The sequence below is a fragment of the Pleurodeles waltl genome, chromosome 1_2, assembly GCF_031143425.1.
Source record: "Pleurodeles waltl isolate 20211129_DDA chromosome 1_2, aPleWal1.hap1.20221129, whole genome shotgun sequence".
NCBI lineage: Eukaryota > Metazoa > Chordata > Amphibia > Caudata > Salamandridae > Pleurodeles > Pleurodeles waltl.
In genome coordinates this window covers 594,919,621-594,937,548 of record NC_090437.1, presented here as the reverse complement: position 1 = coordinate 594,937,548, position 17,928 = coordinate 594,919,621, and the positions used below count along the sequence as shown (strand labels likewise).

At 45.1% G+C, this 17,928-nt stretch overlaps 1 protein-coding gene across 6 annotated transcripts in view; it reads left to right on the top strand.

Moving 5' to 3' along the window:
- ELF2 (E74 like ETS transcription factor 2) overlaps nucleotides 1–17,928 on the top strand; it is a 416,996-nt gene that overhangs the window by 358,131 nt on the left and 40,937 nt on the right. For all 6 annotated transcript variants that reach the window (XM_069242240.1, XM_069242243.1, XM_069242249.1 and 3 more), the window contains one exon: nucleotides 348–434. In XM_069242240.1, coding sequence (XP_069098341.1) covers nucleotides 348–434 — 87 coding nt within the window. The remainder of the gene's footprint in view (nucleotides 1–347; nucleotides 435–17,928) is intronic.

The window sequence follows — 17,928 nt, the reverse complement described above, 5'->3', positions numbered from 1 at the left end:
CAGATGAGCAACACAGACAGTGGATCTTGTTTATGCTTCACCAGCTAGTTTTGAAACGTTTTTAATCTATTTTGGATTTGTTTTGAGATGCAGAAATTTTGTTTTTTAAACTGATTTTAGTCAGTTGCATATATTTACGTTTAAATTGTATTTGATTAGAATGCAAAGGGCGTTCCAAACATCTGTGTATTAAATTGCAAACGGCACAGTGCACTTAGTGTATTTATGTACTTTGTTTAGCCCACTTTGTGTGAGAGATTGCTGTTTTGATGTATGTTATCATTTGAACTTCGTTACCTAAAGCATCAATCTGTCCGATTGCTCTAATTGTGTGTCCTTTTGTGCAGCCGGACGAAAACCAAAACCGCAACCACCAGATTTTCCTAATGGCTCCCCTGACGTGGCACTGAAGAAGAAACCTAGAGAAGGCAAAGGTAGTTTTGAAGCGCTTACTGAAAGACTCGGCACTGTGGCCTATATGTTTGATTTAATGCACCAGGTAGATTAGACATTGAGTGTGGAAACATTCTGCTAATGTCATAAAAGCCTATAAGTAAGTTAGACTATTTGTTAAACTATTTCCATTTAATATCCATATGTGTTTCTGCGTTTTTGTCTGTGTAAAGGCTGCTTTGCTCATTAGTGATCTCTGGTGTGAAAGACAATAGCGCTTTTCAAGTGCCCAGTAATTTGTTAGTGTGGGTATTTAAAGGATAGAATGAGTGAACTTCAGAACTTGAACATGTGCATTTGCTAAAGGCTTTTTATTTCAGCTTGTCATTGAGGGTACTATGTAACAATGTGATTACTCGACAGTAAACTTTATTACTAAATGAAGTATAGTCTGTCTGAAAAGTAGGTCTACATGGCCTTACTAACACCTTGTTCTCCTATATTTTATAATTCATATTTAGCTAAAGCCTATATTTACTTTTCTAAATGTATTCGATATCCAGTATGAAAACACCGCTCATTCACCCCTTAAGGAGACTTATAGTTGCTAGGGTTCTCTCTGTATTTGGCTTTTGTACTCTCCCCTTACATGCTTACCTGAAGGTGAAGTTGAAAACAGGGCCATCACTGTGGAGTTTTGACTTTGCGTTTCGGTATATCAGATTACCTAGAGCGTCATGCCTTCTGATTTCTCCGACAATGGTGGTGGTCTTACAATACTGATTTGTGTAGCCAAATTCACATGGAGCTCTGCAGTCATCCAGATGCCAAAAACAGCAACATGCAAGTTTTTGCCACTCTGTACAATGAGCAGTGTTTATATTGTGGCACTTTGGGTTGGGTAACCCTCCTCCACAAAACAGTGCTGTCCGTGCACTTGTGAGGTCTTTGGAAAAAGAGCTTTTTGCCGCAGCATATACTACCAGGTGAGCAAAAGAGTATGATTGAGTGCACCACCCTCCTGAAAGAACATTCGTCTAGGAAGAGATATGTGAACGGTATGGGGGCTTGTAAACGCAGACACTGAAATGCGTAAGCAGAAGTAACAGGGCAGGTGTGTTCAGAAGAGAGTCGTGTCTTAAGTGCTGGAGCACTTAAGATTCATTCTGAACCTTTATGCCATCGCTTGGCTCCAGTGGGAGATTTTTTCCCCTGATATCAGAGCCTCATTTGAAAGGATTATGATGAGGAAGACCGATGAGGTAGTAATGCATCTGTGCCACCAGTGTGAACAGTAGCTGTCTTAGTTTTATTTTGGAGGCTGTCGAAAGCGAGGAAGAACTTTAATTTATGCCTTTGATCTCCGTTTTTTTTTCTTTCTTCCAGTTAGGCATAACATTTTTTATTTGAGCGGTTTGACATGACCATCTAAAGCAGCTGTGTAATGCAGGTTGAAATCTAGGAAGACTTACCTGCCTTCCATCCTCAATAGGTGGATTAACATAATACCAATGAGTTGGGCAATATTAACACTATTGATACACAGCTTTGAGGCAAGCTAAAATCTTTAGAGCACCAGTATACATAGACAAGTGATCTATATTTGTATGTGTAACTTTAGTGAGGTTTTTAGGTTTTCTTCCGCACCATGCTGTATTACAAAACTGTGGAAGATAGCATTACAAAACATAATTAAGAGCTTTGGAGATGTCCATCTAAGACTTTTTTTTGGGGGGGGAGTGGGTCAGTTTTCTTTTGCAATGACTGTGTTTTAGTTGAGACCAATTCTGCCTCACTGTTGTTTCTGCTTCTGCTTCTTTCCAGGGAGCACAGACTGAGCCTGAGGGTACACTTCTGTTGAGATCATTTATAGTTGCTCCAAGAGCCCAGGTTACTTTACACTGAAAAGCACTGAAATAAAAATGAGTTGAGAAAAAAGAACTGGCTAAGGAGTATAGTTCCTTGAAAATAAATTGATCAGTGTAGACTTGGTTGAGCCTAGTCCGATAGAGACTTAACTGCTGATTTTTCACCTTGTGAATTTCCCCCAAGCTCCAGACTAGATCTGGAAATTTTAATCCCAGTTCCCTTGTGCATCTACGTGTGGTTCTGCATCGGATCTATCAGGGCCACTGTAAGACCGTCTCCATGCACTGACGTTAGGCCCTTTCTTTCTGTCCCTTCCAACGTGGATCCTGAGGTAGCAATGCTACTTTTATGATAGAACTTTTCTTCAAAAAAACTATTTTTTCCAAACTCGAAATAGTCCATAGTGTGCCCTAAATGACAGGTTTCAAGCCGTCATGACTGTCGTCAGTGTCGCACATGTCAGTAACAGACACCCACGACATCTGTCAGTGGTGTCTCGGCCCCGATCTCAGTACAAATTTGTGTTCCTACTGTTACAAGATGAACCAAAAAAACAATTGGAGACCGTAAGGCCAAACTCACAGTGTGTAAAGTCAAAGAACCAGTCTGTGGCTTGGTTGAATGTGTGGATGCGCTCTCGCTCCTGGTACAGATCTTGAGTCCACTCCACCTTGAGATCCAGGAGTTCAGGAGGTCTAAACATTCCAGCCAAAAAACATAAGAAATTCAAGTGGGGTTCACTGACATATTGCCACTCAAACTGCTCGGAGTCGCACAGTGCCCTGGATAACTTTGGGTCTCTAAGCCTCTCCATGAAGCATGTTCCCGAACCACTGCCACTTTGCCCCATTCTCCATCAACAGACAGCAATGACAGATTAAATTTGACCCCTGAAAGAGTCCGCAGTCAGGCATTTTTGGTACCCTGTTGAATCCCACTGGGGGCACATTCGGGCCCCACAGATTCTAGGTGGCAGCCTATCGAAGTCCATCGACGGAGCTGTCCCCAGTGCCTACTGCACCTTTTCACCTCCACCAGAGGTTTGCCTCATCTTTGAGTACAGTGCTGCTGACTCTGGTCTTGGCACAATGTCTGATGTCGCTTTCGGCAACAAGACAGTTGCCACGAGTATGAGCCTCGACGCCTCTTGTGATGTCTCAGATACCGGACGCTATCCTTCTGTCGGATTCTAAAGCCCAACACCTGTCACCCTGGACCAGAATTCTAGGACTACGATCCAGATGAAAATGGTAACAATACTTTTTATGAAGGAGGTGAAAGTTTTGATAATCTACAAGATGCCACAGGACATCAAACCTCTCTTGACACTGGCTTCTCATCCCCTGATCCTGTTGCCATAGAAGAAACTGCCTCCTTTGTTACTGTTCTCGGAAGGGCATTGGAGGTACCTGATTTAACTTTTCCTATGCAGGAGTTTAGGACCGGTGTTTTGACAGAGGTTCCTAACCCTGCAGCGATCACCAAAGAACCTTGATTATCCTTTGATGAAGCCCTTACAGATTTACTTGTAGAACCAGGGCTAAACAAGACTGTTGCCCACCAGTCAGCAGGCAAGTGGCAGGATGGAACATGCCTGCTCCTAGGGACTCTGATTTCTCTTTACAGCTTCCTGCCCCTGAAGAGCTTAGCATTACAGACCTCATCGAGCCACCTGAACCCCAACTCTTTCCTCACCACTGCATTCAACAGTACCAGTTTTGCCCTGTGATCCGTCAACACCTGTGCCTCCTGAAACAGTATTTGAACACCTTGTGGGACAGAGTGGCAAATGTGTTGCCAGCAGTGCCCGAGGATGTCAGATATACCCTACAGCGACTGATCCTCGATGGCCAAGATCCTGTAAATTGTGTGATCCACTCTGGACTGGACACAACTGACTGTCTGTGTAGGACAGTAGGAACCAGTGTGGAGCTTAGGCACTACACCTTGATTAGTTTGATGGGTTTCTCTTCGGAGGTTCAGCATTCCCTCATGGACACGCAGTTCAGTGGGTCAAAACTTTTCAGGTTGAAGTCTGACTCTGCCCTTGAAATCTAAGGAGAGCAAAGGCACAGCTTACTATTTGGGTCCAGCTCAGCTATCTCACCAGTTCCCCCAACAATGCCCATGTGTAGGCTTCAGCAGAAGATATTTTCAGAGGCAGCACCAATATGGGCCTCAGCAGCCACAGGCCTTCTAGCCTTTTATCGGGGACAATGCTAGGGAGCCGCCTGACACTGTTCAGGGCCCAGATCACAACCTCTTCAGCGGCTGCTGCAAAACCACCTTCATTTATCCTTGGCGGCTCATTATCACCTGGTGTAGGTCCTTTCACCTCCACAGATTGCGGGGCATCACATGAGACCAATGGGTGATCCAGATCATAGAACATGGCTATTCCCTACCTTGTGGGTCCTATTCCCCGGACACACCACATAATACCGCAACACCTCCCGATGGAGCAGTTGGCCATAATCTGTGAAGTTCAAGCTCACTTGTCCAAGCGAGCAATAGAGAGGATATCAACACAAGAGATCGGTACTGGCTGTTTATACCGTTATATCCTGGTACTGAAAAAGGGTGGAGGCCTTCACCCCATCTTATATCTTCATACTCTGAACTTCTTTCTCCGGAAGGAAACGTTCAAAATGCTCCCCCGACCTTAATTCTGTTTACCATGGATCCAGGTGACTGGAGGGTGGCACTCGTCTGGACACACATTTTCACATCCCCGTCCTGCAGTCACATTGCTATTAACTGCGGTTCTAGGTAGGCCAAGAGCAATTTCAGTTCTACATGCCTCCCTTTAGCAAGACCAGTACAATTTGAGTGTTTACAAATGTGATGGTGGTCACAGCCCATCTGCAGAGGTTGGGCATTCCAATCTTCTTATACCTCAACTACTGAAGGCAGGCACGCCTCAGTTGACAACCATCGCCAGACAACACCCAAATCGTTAACATCATTGGGTATGTGTAAAGGTCACACCTGACTCTTTCACAGCGGCTCTCGGTTATTGGAGCCATCCTGGATACTGTGCTTTTTTGAGCTATTCCTCCATGTCAAAGAAGTTCAGGGCATTCAGGCTATGATCCAGATGTTTCAGTCATAGACCTGGGTCTCAGTGAGAGCGGTTCTGAGGCTTCCGGGACTCTTGATCTCCTGCTTGTGGACCGCATCAGGTGGCACATGCAGTCTTTGTAGTGGGATCTAAAGGCTTAGCATGCTCAGCACCAAGGCAGCCTGTCAGACCTCATCCCACTTTTGAAGGAGACTGCAAAGTATCTGCAGTGGTGGCTGCTCGACTGAATTTTTACTAACTGCTGATCTTTCCCTACCACATGCAGAGTAACGATCATGACGGATGGATCGTTGCTATGTTTGGGGGAGTGGTTCACCTGGGATAGGTGGATATCAAGGGACTCTGGTCTCTTGTGGAAACCTGACTTCACATCAACTTATTGGACCTGCAAGTAATTCATTTGGCACTAAAGGCATTTTTCTCATACATAAAAGTGGAACGGGTAAAGGTTCTCACGGACAACACTACTGCCATCTGGCACTGCAACAAACAGGGCGGAGTGGGGTCTTGTGCCAAGAGGCTCTCTTCCTCTGAAAGTGACTAAATGATTAGGGCATCTCCCTGACCTCCCAGCACCTGGCAGGATCTTTAAGCGCCAGAACGGATAAACTCGCCCACTGGAGTCTAGCTGATCAAGTATGATACTTACAATGCCTTGCACAGGGTATCTCCCAGCAGTGGAGATAACCCTGGCACTATCCATTTGTCACTGCAGAGAACATGCAATGTCTAAAATTATACACATTGTAGTTCCTAAGGTACTCCTCTGTAGGACATGCATTGCAGTTTTATTGGGAATTGGGACTCCGGTATGCCTTTCCGGCAAAAAGTGTTGAAAAATATGAGGAAAGGCTGGCTCCAGACTGGGTGAGGTTAACGTGGTTCCCAGGACCTTTTAGCTTTGAATTTTGCCACAACAGCACGGCCGGCTCCTGCACCACCTACACCTTCATGCTTGGAGATTGATTGGCGACAGTGCGTGGCTTTTGATCTTCCTCCCGAAGTAGTTTGCGTCATTATGCCAGCTTCCATTAAGTCAGTACATTGAGGGTTTGGTGGAAGCTTCTTGCTTCGCCCATCATGTTCAATCCTTGTAAGCATGTTTGCCAGACATCTATCTGTTTTATCGGCCTTCTAAAGCCTTATTATGGCCACAGTTAAAGGTTATTTGTCTACGCCTTCTTAAGATTACCGGATCAGCCATCCTTCTTAAAGTCACCTGTTGAGACATGTTTTTTTTGGAGGGACTGACTCACATGTTTCCACCCAAATCTTTTGTGATGCTGCAGTGGGACCTTAGTTTGGTTCTCACTTATCTGATGTGTACATCATTCAGACCAATACATAGTTGCCACTGAGCGCCTCTTAACCATCAGGACAGCGTTCTTTGTGGCAGTCACATCTGCTAGACAACTGAGTGAACTCCAGGCATTGTGTCCAACAATCATTAAAAAAAAATCTTTCCAAACAAAGGTGGGTTTTGTTAAAGGTGGTTACACCCTTCCACATAGGGAATCCATTACTCTGCTGGCCTTCAATGCTCCACTTTACCCTTCAGCGGACCACCTTGGTCCTGAAAGAGCTCTTAGTTTTACATTGATCGAACCAGTGAATACTAGCAAGATGACTAGCTTCTCATTGGCTTTTCTGGAGCAAAAAGGGGAAAAGCGGAAGAGAAGAGGACCATCTTACTATAAATTGCCCTCTTGCCTAAGGATCTGCTATGGGGCTAGATAGAAAGCAGCCCTTAGAAGGGCTATGTGCTCACTCCGCAGAGCAAAGCCTGCTACCACTGCGCTGGTCTGCAGTTGCCAGGCCGCTTCACGGGCATCCTTCCACACGTTTATTAATCACTACTGTTCGGACAACCAGGTCCAGCGGAATGGGCAGTTCACCCATTTGTCTGCAGAATTTCCTGGTCTGAGTCATTCCACAGAGGTACTTCTGTGGTATTTATTGAAAAGGTGAGGAATTTGGAGTTAGAAGTCTCTGTCAGAAGAGCAAGTTTCAGTTGGAGACTCTAGCTACAGATTTCTCACCGACTCGCCTTCCCATCCGTTTTGTGGAGTAGACTGATGTAGTCCATTAGTTAGATCCCAAATCTGAACCATCTGCACACTGCACTTCTGATTTAAATGGCTCTGCATCCAATGGTGTGTAGAGAGATTAGAAAGAAACTGGCATCAGTGCGCATAGGTGGCGGTCTTATAGAGGCCCTAAAGGACTCGATGCAGAGGCACCCGATGCCACCTGACACTGTGCGAGGGAATTTCTATTAACATTTCGAGATCCAGTCTGGCTCCTGCGGGACATTCCCAAGCTGAGGAATCTGCAATTAGATAGCGTCTCTACCAGGTAAGTAACTTGTTGGTTCATAAAAATAGGATAAGGTTTTCCTTCTCTCCCTTTTTTATATTTGGGCGGACTAATGGTTTCTGTCATGAAGATTTAGCTGTCTGTTGCAGACCACACTGTAACCAGTACTTTAAGATCTGCTTAGATTGGGCTTTGTGTCTTGCTCGTGAGTGGATAGCTTTCATGTCTCTTCATTTCCCTGCTCCTGATTTCTATGCTTCAGTTTGTCCCACCCCTGGAGCATTTAGGTTTCATCCTAATTTGTGATTTATTCACTATATCCTCCCGCTGCTGACACCAGGGAACTCATTTTCTTACTGCTTTTCTCCATGGCATTAAGTACTCAATGGGGATACATATCCCCCTCTCTTGTGCACGCAGAAATGCACTGTTCGATGGCATCTGTCGCTGTAGATACACATGGTATGCATGAGCTCGCCATCTGGTGTTGGGTCGGAGTGTTACAAGTTGTTTTTCTTCGAAGAAGTGTTTTCGAGTCACGGGACCGAGTGACTCCACCTTCTGTGCTCATTGCGCATGGGCGTCGACTCCATCTTCGATTGTTTTCTTTCCGCCATCGGGTTCGGACGTGTTCCTGTCGCTCCGAGTTTCGGAACGGAAAGATAGCTGAAGACGGAAGATTTTCGACGGTATCGTTGCGATCCGGTTAGAGATAGACACATACGACGACGCGTTCAACATCGAAGCGCCTCGGTGCCCTTCGGGGTAGATTTCGGCACCCCGTCGGGGCCTAGTCGGCCCGACCGCGTGGAGGACAACGCCGATGGATCGGACCCCGTTTCGATTCTGCCCCGAATGCCACAACAAATATCCTTATACGGACCTACACTCGGTCTGTAATCTGTGCCTGTCACCCGAGCACAGCGAAGAATCCTGTGAGGCCTGTCGGGCGTTCCGGTCCCGAAAAACTCTGCGCGACCGTCGAGCGAGAAGACTCCAGATGGCGTCCACGCCAAAAGAGCGTCCACAGTTCGAGACAGAAGAGGAACAGGAGGAATCCTTTTCCATCCAGGATTCAGACTCCGACGAGCTACACTCTACAAGAACTGTGAGTAAGACGTCGAGATCAAACCTTAAAAAAGGAAAGAAGGCCCAGGGGACGCCACTGCCAACCGGCCATGGCTCCACCCAAATTCTCGGTGACCAACAATCGGCACCGAAAAAGGCCCATTCAGTGTCGAGATCGTCCGACTTCGGTCGAGACACCGGCACGCAGCCTCCTCGGGACCGAGAGAGTGCTAAACAGAAGCATCGACACCGAGAGTTCGGTGTCGACACCGATCGACGCCGAGACAGTGGCGCCGAAGACCATAGAGGCCAAGAATTTTCGGCACAGAAAAAGAGGAAGGTTACCTCGGAGCCGAAAAAACAATCGACAGGGCTTTCGGAGCCGAAAAAAGCGACATCAGACCCTGTTTCTGGCTCCTATACCGAAGAGCATTCTATGTCTTCTCAAATGAAGAAACATAGATTTGAACAAGAACTGCAATCCACTGACGTGGATCACACGCAAAAGCGTATCTTTATTCAGCAGGGGACGGGGAAGATCAGTACCCTTCCACCTGTCAAACGAAAGAGAACGCTTCAGTTTACTCCTCAGCAACAAACAACACAAAAGGTAACACCTCCTCCCTCGCCTCCACCTGTAACTCCGGCTTCGCCAACTTACACCCCGTCACATTCGCCAGCTCACACCGCCATGAGCCACGACGACCAAGATCAGGATGCGTGGGACTTGTACGACGCACCAGTGTCTGATAACAGCCCAGACACATACCCAACTAGGCCATCACCACCGGAAGACAGCACAGCCTACTCACAAGTGGTGGCTAGAGCAGCTCTATTCCATAATGTGGAACTACACTCGGAACAAGTAGAGGATGATTTTTTATTTAACACCCTCTCCTCAACCCACAGCTCCTACCAAAGCCTGCCGATGCTCCCAGGCATGCTACGCCATGCAAAGGACATTTTCAAGGAGCCAGTTAAAAGTAGGGCAGTGACGCCTAGGGTGGACAAAAAGTATAAGGCGCCTCCTACGGACCCTGTCTTCATCACCTCTCAGCTGCCACCAGACTCTGTGGTGGTAGGGGCTGCCAGAAAACGGGCAAACTCACACACTTCTGGGGATGCACCTCCCCCAGATAAAGAAAGTAGGAAGTTCGATGCAGCCGGGAAGAGGGTTGCTGTCCAAGCAGCAAACCAGTGGCGCATCGCAAATTCACAAGCGCTGCTAGCGCGATACGACAGAGCCCACTGGGATGAGATGCAGCATCTCATTGAACATCTCCCAAAAGATCTGCAAAAAAGAGCAAAACAGGTTGTTGAGGAGGGTCAAAACATTTCCAACAATCAAATACGCTCCTCTATGGATGCAGCAGACACGGCCGCAAGAACCATTAATACGTCGGTTACCATCCGTAGGCACGCATGGCTCAGAACGTCTGGATTCAAGCCAGAAATTCAGCAGGCAGTGCTTAACATGCCAGTAAACGAGAAACTTCTGTTCGGTCCGGAGGTCGACACAGCTATAGAAAAGCTCAAGAAGGACACTGACACTGCCAAGGCCATGGGCGCACTCTACTCCCCGCAGAGCAGAGGATCTTATAACACCTTCCGCAAAACACCTTTTAGAGGAGGGTTTCGGGGTCAGGCCACACAAGCTAGCACCTCACAGTCCGCACCGCCCACCTACCAGGGACAGTACAGGGGAGGTTTTCGGGGCCAGTATAGAGGGGGGCAATTTCCTAGGAATAGAGGAAGATTTCAAAGCCCCAAAACCACTACCAACAAGCAGTGACTCACACGTCACTCACCCCTCCCACACAACACCAGTGGGGGGGAGGATACATCAATATTACGAAGCATGGGACAAAATAACTACAGATACATGGGTCCTAGCAATTATCCAACATGGTTATTGCATAGAATTCATGCAATTCCCTCCAGACATACCACCAAAATCACAAAATTTATCAAAATACCATTCACAACTTCTAGAGATAGAAGTTCAAGCACTACTGCAAAAAAATGCAATAGAATTAGTACCAAGCACACAAATAAACACAGGAGTTTATTCACTGTACTTCTTGATACCAAAAAAGGACGAAACACTGAGACCAATTCTAGACCTCAGGGTAGTAAACACATTCATCAAATCAGACCACTTTCACATGGTCACACTACAAGAAGTGTTACCATTGCTCAGAAAACACGACTACATGACAACCCTAGACCTCAAGGACGCATATTTCCATATACCAATCCATCAATCACACAGGAAATATCTAAGGTTTGTATTCAAAGGAATACATTACCAATTCAAAGTATTGCCTTTTGGTTTAACAACCGCTCCAAGAGTATTCACAAAGTGCCTAGCAGTAGTCGCTGCACACATCAGAAGGCAGCAAATACATGTGTTCCCGTATCTAGACGACTGGCTAATCAAAACCAGTTCGCTCACACAATGCTCAAACCACACAAATCAAGTCATACAAACCCTCTACAATCTAGGGTTCACCGTCAACTTTGCAAAATCAAACATTCTGCCAAGCAAAGTACAGCAATATCTAGGAGCCATAATAGACACGACAAAAGGAGTAGCAACGCCAACTCCACAAAGGATCCACAATTTCAACAGGGTCATTCAACACATGTCTCCAAACCAAACAATACAAGCAAGAACAATACTACAGCTCCTAGGCATGATGTCCTCATGCATAGCCATTGTCCCAAACGCAAGACTGCACATGAGGCCCTTACAACAGTGCCTAGCCTCACAGTGGTCTCAAGCACAGGGTCACCTTCTAGATCTGGTGTTGCTAGACCGCCAAACTTACCTATCGCTTCTATGGTGGAACAGTATAAATTTAAACATAGGGCGGCCTTTCCAAGACCCAGTGCCACAGTACGTAATAACAACAGATGCTTCCATGACAGGGTGGGGAGCACATCTCAATCAACACAACATAAGAGGACAATGGAACATACATCAAACAAAACTGCATATAAATCATCTAGAATTATTAGCAGTTTTTCAAGCACTAAAAGCTTTCCAACCAATCATAACCCACAAATACATCCTTGTCAAAACAGACAACATGACAACGATGTATTATCTAAACAAACAAGGAGGAACACATTCAACGCAGTTAAGCTTGTTAGCTCAAAAAATATGGAAGTGGGCAATCCACCATCAAATTGGTCTAATAGCACAGTTTATTCCGGGGATCCAGAATCAGCTGGCAGACAATCTCTCTCGAGATCACCAGCAAGTCCACGAATGGGAAATCCACCCACAAATTCTGAACACCTACTTCACACTCTGGGGAACACCACAAATAGACTTATTTGCAACAAAAGAGAACGCAAAATGCCAAAACTTCGCGTCCAGATACCCACACAAGCAATCCCAAGGCAATGCCCTATGGATGAACTGGTCAGGAATATTTGCTTACGCTTTTCCTCCTCTCCCTCTCCTTCCTTACCTAGTAAACAAATTGAGTCAAAACAAACTCAAACTCATTTTAATAGCACCAACGTGGGCAAGACAACCCTGGTACACAACACTGCTAGATCTGTCTGTAGTACCACACATCAAACTGCCCAACAAACCAGATCTGTTAACGCAACACAACCAACAGATCAGACACCCGGACCCAGCATCGCTGAATCTAGCAATCTGGCTCCTGAAATCCTAGAATTCGGACACTTACAACTTAGCCAAGAGTGTATGGAAGTCATAAAGCAGGCCAGAAGGCCATCCACTAGACACTGCTACGCAAGTAAGTGGAAAAGATTTGTTTGGTACTGCCATCATAATCAGATACAACCACTAGAGGCAACTCCAAAACATATAGTAAATTACTTGCTCCATTTACAAAAAGCAAAGCTAGCCTTCTCTTCTATTAAAATACACCTTGCAGCAATATCTGCATACCTGCAAACTACATATTCAACTTCCTTGTATAGGATACCAGTTATCAAAGCATTCATAGAAGGGCTTAAAAGAATTATACCACCAAGAACACCACCTGTTCCTTCATGGAACCTAAACGTGGTTCTAACAAGACTCATGGGCCCACCTTTCGAACCCATGCACTCTTGCGGAATACAATTCCTCACCTGGAAAGTTGCCTTTCTCATCGCCATTACATCTCTAAGAAGAGTAAGTGAAATTCAAGCGTTCACAACACAAGAACCTTTTATACAAATACATAAAAATAAGGTCGTCCTACGACCTAATCCAAAATTTTTACCAAAAGTTATTTCTCCATTCCATCTAAATCAAACGGTAGAACTACCAGTATTCTTCCCACAGCCAGATTCTGTGGCTGAAAGAGCACTACATACATTAGATGTCAAAAGAGCATTAATGTACTACATTGACAGAACGAAGAACATCAGAAAAACTAAACAGCTATTTATTGCATTCCAAAAACCTCATGCAGGTAACCCAATATCAAAACAAGGTATAGCCAGATGGATAGTTAAATGCATCCAAATCTGCTACCTTAAAGCAAAAAGACAACTGCCCATTACTCCCAGGGCACATTCAACAAGGAAAAAAGGTGCTTCAATGGCCTTTTTAGGAAACATCCCAATGCAAGAAATTTGTAAGGCAGCCACTTGGTCTACGCCTCACACATTCACCAAACACTACTGTATAGATGTGCTATCCGCACAACAAGCTACAGTAGGTCAAGCTGTATTAAGAACTCTATTTCAGACAACTTCTACTCCTACAGGCTAAACCACCGCTTATGGGGAACTAACTGCTTACTAGTCTATGCATACCATGTGTATCTACAGCGACAGATGCCATCGAACTGAAAATGTCACTTACCCAGTGTACATCTGTTCGTGGCATCAGTCGCTGAGATTCACATGGACCCACCCACCTCCCCGGAAGCCTGTAGCAGTTCAGAAGTTACCTTCAATTTTGTACATTTGTATATATATTACTTAATCCTTTAATAGGTACATACTTACATTTTTCATTGCGCGGGCACTATTACTATAGTACAACTCCTACCTCACCCTCTGCGGGGAAAACAATCGAAGATGGAGTCGACGCCCATGCGCAATGAGCACAGAAGGTGGAGTCACTCGGTCCCGTGACTCGAAAACACTTCTTCGAAGAAAAACAACTTGTAACACTCCGACCCAACACCAGATGGCGAGCTCATGCATACCATGTGAATCTCAGCGACTGATGCCACGAACAGATGTTCACTGGGTAAGTGACATTTTCATTACATCTTCCTTCCTTTCTTTCTCTCTCTCTCGCTCTCGCTCTCTATCTCTCTCTCTCTCTCTCTCTCTCTCTCTTCTCTTCTCTCTTCGCTCTCTCTCCACCTCCTAGTCATTGCCTCTTTCCCGGTCACCCCTTCTTCTGTATTCTTCCACCAACCCGCACCTACGATAAAGAGCACTGCTGCATCTCCCATGCCACTTTCCAGAAAGCCAGTAGCCGTGGCTGGGCATCTTGGAATGGTATCTTCTATACTTCCAAGATGGCCTGTACGTTGCATCTGCATGCATTATGAAGGCCACCTTGGAGGTGTGGAAATTACCATTTCCAATATGGCTGACTGCAGGTGTTGGCTTTAGCAAGCTTGTGCTACATTGGCAAAGCTATTACAGGGACTTAACAAGCATTGGCAGAGTGAGACCGATTGTATTGGACCTGGCTACCTCTGCAGGGTCACTCCCAAACGTTTTGCTTTTTTCCTTTCACCTTCTGCTGAATTTGTTTTCGTTGGCCTTAGGACTCTGCACGTTATCACTACTAATCAGTGCTGTAGTGCTTGTGCTCTCTCCCTTAAACATGGTTTGATAAACCAGAGTAGCATATTTAATTTACTTATAAGTCCCTTGTGGAGTGATATACCATACACATAGGGCATCTAAATTAAATGTGGGCCTGTAGCACCTATTGTGCCAGCTACTTAAGTAGCACCTTAAAACATGTCCCAGGCCTGCCATTGCAGCCTGAATGCAGTTATAAACTGCCAATTTGACTTGGCAACATAACCTCCTTGCCAAGCCTTGAACTCCCTTTTTATTGCATGTATCACCGTTAAATTAGGTGCTAGATTGCCCAGCAAGCAGGGTGCATTGTAATTAACAGGTTGGGCACCTACTTTTAATTTTTACCTGTCATGGTAGTGAAAAACTCCTAAATTTGTTATTCACTACTGTGAGGCATACCTGTTCCATAGGATAACCTTGGGTGTTGCATTATTATATTTAGTGCTAAATTGTTACTGGGACCAGGTAGCCACTTCATGTTTGGTATCAATTAAATTGTAATTAAAAATATTCTTTAATGGCAAAGTCATATTTTAAATTACAAATGTGTAAATGCCACTTTTAGAAAGTTAGCAATTTCCTGCTCTGTGTTTTGTGCCTGCAGCCAGTCTTGGGTCACATGACTGGGTGTAACTGACTGACTTTGTGAATTCCTTCCAGACAGTTACACAATAGAGGGATTAGGTGTGCCTGAATGGTCTGTTGGAAGGATTATGGGGCGGGGGGGTGGTTTGGAGTTCAGCCCAACTCCATATGCAACTGAATGGGGGGTCTCCACACAAAGAACCCATCACCTCCACATGTTACTGCAGCCAGCTTGGAGCCAGGGCAAGGGAGACAGGACATTCCATGCACTTTAAAGAACCTTTCTTGAAGCTTCTCCCAGATGAAAGGCACTGGGTCATAAACATAGGACCTTTAAACTCACTCTTTAGTTCACTCTTAGGCCTCCAGAGGACTGCCTGCAGCTGTGCACCCTCCAAAACTGCTTTACTATACTTGGAAGAACTGCTTTGCTACCTGGAACTTAGCTTCAACCCTCAGAGACCAGCTGGCTGCTGAGCCCTACACCTGAACCCAGGACTACCAGAGTGACTTCAAGGGCTAGTTTGCTGGCCTTCTGTTCAGAGCCACAGGGACAGAAAAGGCTCTCATCATCTTGAACCCACACCTGGACCGAGTCTTTGTGTGTTCTTAACCCCCAAGTGGTGTCCCACGAGTCCTGGACTCTTGTTTGTGGTGGTGCCCAGATGGCCAAAATCCAAAACTGAGGACTTAGACAATTTTTGGCCAAAAACTGAGAACCAGGAGACTGGACCAACCTGCTCGCCTCTCTGTCCGAGATGCACCACTAGTCGGATTGACTGCAGCATCTTCCGTTGTGTTCTGCTCTACAGCAGTAAATCCCGTTCAGCAGCCATTCGCTAAAGGTGTATTCAAGCCTCTGGAACTGTTTCCGGCTGCAGCCTTATGCTTTGTCCTGCTGGACATTTTTGACAAAAGAAGAGAATAAGTGTGAATGTAGAAATCTTAACATCTTCGACTCAAGACTCCCCGTCAATGACGCTCACTCCTCCAACACCGCCTGCAGCCTTGCCCCGCTGAACTTTACCTTCTCAGAATACATTTTAAGAAAAAGGGTAAGCGCTTGCCGTGCCCAATCCACTTCTTACATACAAACCATTTCATTCGTTTTTACTAAAAAAAAAAAAAAAAAATCTTAACCATGGTTCTGCTGGTTCTATATTTTTTCTAAATTGGTGTGGGATTTTTCTTGAGTTGTGTGCTGACTTTTTTTTACTGTTTGTGCTGCATAAATACTTCCATATTGCATCTAAGTGAGGCCCGGCTGCTGTTTGTGCAAAGCTACCCAGGGATAAGCACAGGTTAGTTTAGTGACTTTTTCTGCTTCAACCTACAAGGAATTGTAGCTGTTGCTTGCCAAGGGCTAACACCCCAGTCAACCAACAACCCAATTTCTCACAGACTGGCTTTGCTAAGTGTTGTTTGGGGACAATAGGTTTGGCTAACCTAATCCAACTTCCCATGTTTTTATAGAAAGAAAATTGGGTCCTTGGAATTGAAATGGAACTTAAGTTGGCAGCTATCTCCTTAATACCACTACTTGTGAAGTTCCCTGTTAATGTCTTCAAGTCAAACACTCCCGCCACAACCTCTTCTTTTGTAGCTGCTGTAGGGTGGCCTTTGCTTCACTCAGCGACCTATTCTCCTCATGTTGAAATATTTAAAGTGGTAGGTGAGTATTTAACTAATGTCATACCCTTGTGAAATGATACTGCATTGTGTGCAGGTGTTCGCCTACTTCTCCTCTAATGATGCGTTCTGCAGAAGAGCTAGGATGAAAGCTTTAATAGGCAGTTAGTCACCACTTTATTCTCAAGGTCCCAACTTGTACATACTGTTTGAGTTTTACTGTAGATAATTGTCTTGAGCATTTCAAATGAAAGAATGCTAAGTTAAGCTGCTCATCCATGCCTACAAAGCTCTCCACAAAACCGTACCTCAATGACCGACTTCAACTCTATCATCCAGCAAGAAAGCTGCGATCGGCCTCACTCGCCCTCGCACAAGTCCTGTGCATCAGCAAGTTGGGAGGATGCTCCTTCTACAACGCAGTAAGACCTGGGATGAACTCCCTTAACACATCAGGATCGCGCCTTCAATGCACAACTTATACAAGAAACTGAATACCTGGCTGTTCAAATAGGAGCTCCTCCCAACATACATTCCTGCTCCTGTTCCTTGATACTCTTGCAAGTGAAAAGGTGCACCACACAAATTGAGCATAACAAATCGTTTTAGTATAAAAGATGAAACTGTGTTAAGGTAGAGACCAAAATGAAATGATTATGCAGTGTAACAGTTAAACATAATTAAATTATTTTGAACTTTTCACGCATCTCGCTGTTTTTCCCCCAAATGTAGAAGCACAAATTGGTTATAGTTAGAGCTTTTACATTGTTCCACAGCTTTGATCCCTGAAGCTAATCTAGTAGTAATTTGGCAGATTTGCAAACCTTACAATGTCTGCCCTCGATACAGTAAGTAACACCTTTCTCACACTGTGGCCCCATTTGAACTTTCACATATAGCATTAAGGGTAGAGAGCTTATCTAGAAGTTGATCATGTGCAGTTTCTCTTTCTGGACCTCCACCATGGGCATGAGATCAAGTGATTTGTCTAGCACCTGGATTAACAGCTGATGTTTTGCAAATGATGTGTGCTATGATTTTGATGAAGTCACTGCATTAAAGCCATTCCCATGGACTGAATCTGGCTGTGACATGAAGCATCGGAGTTCATTAAATTATATAATTTCCGGACTACTAGATCGATTTAACAATGCTCTGGTTTCTGTATCTAAATATGTTGC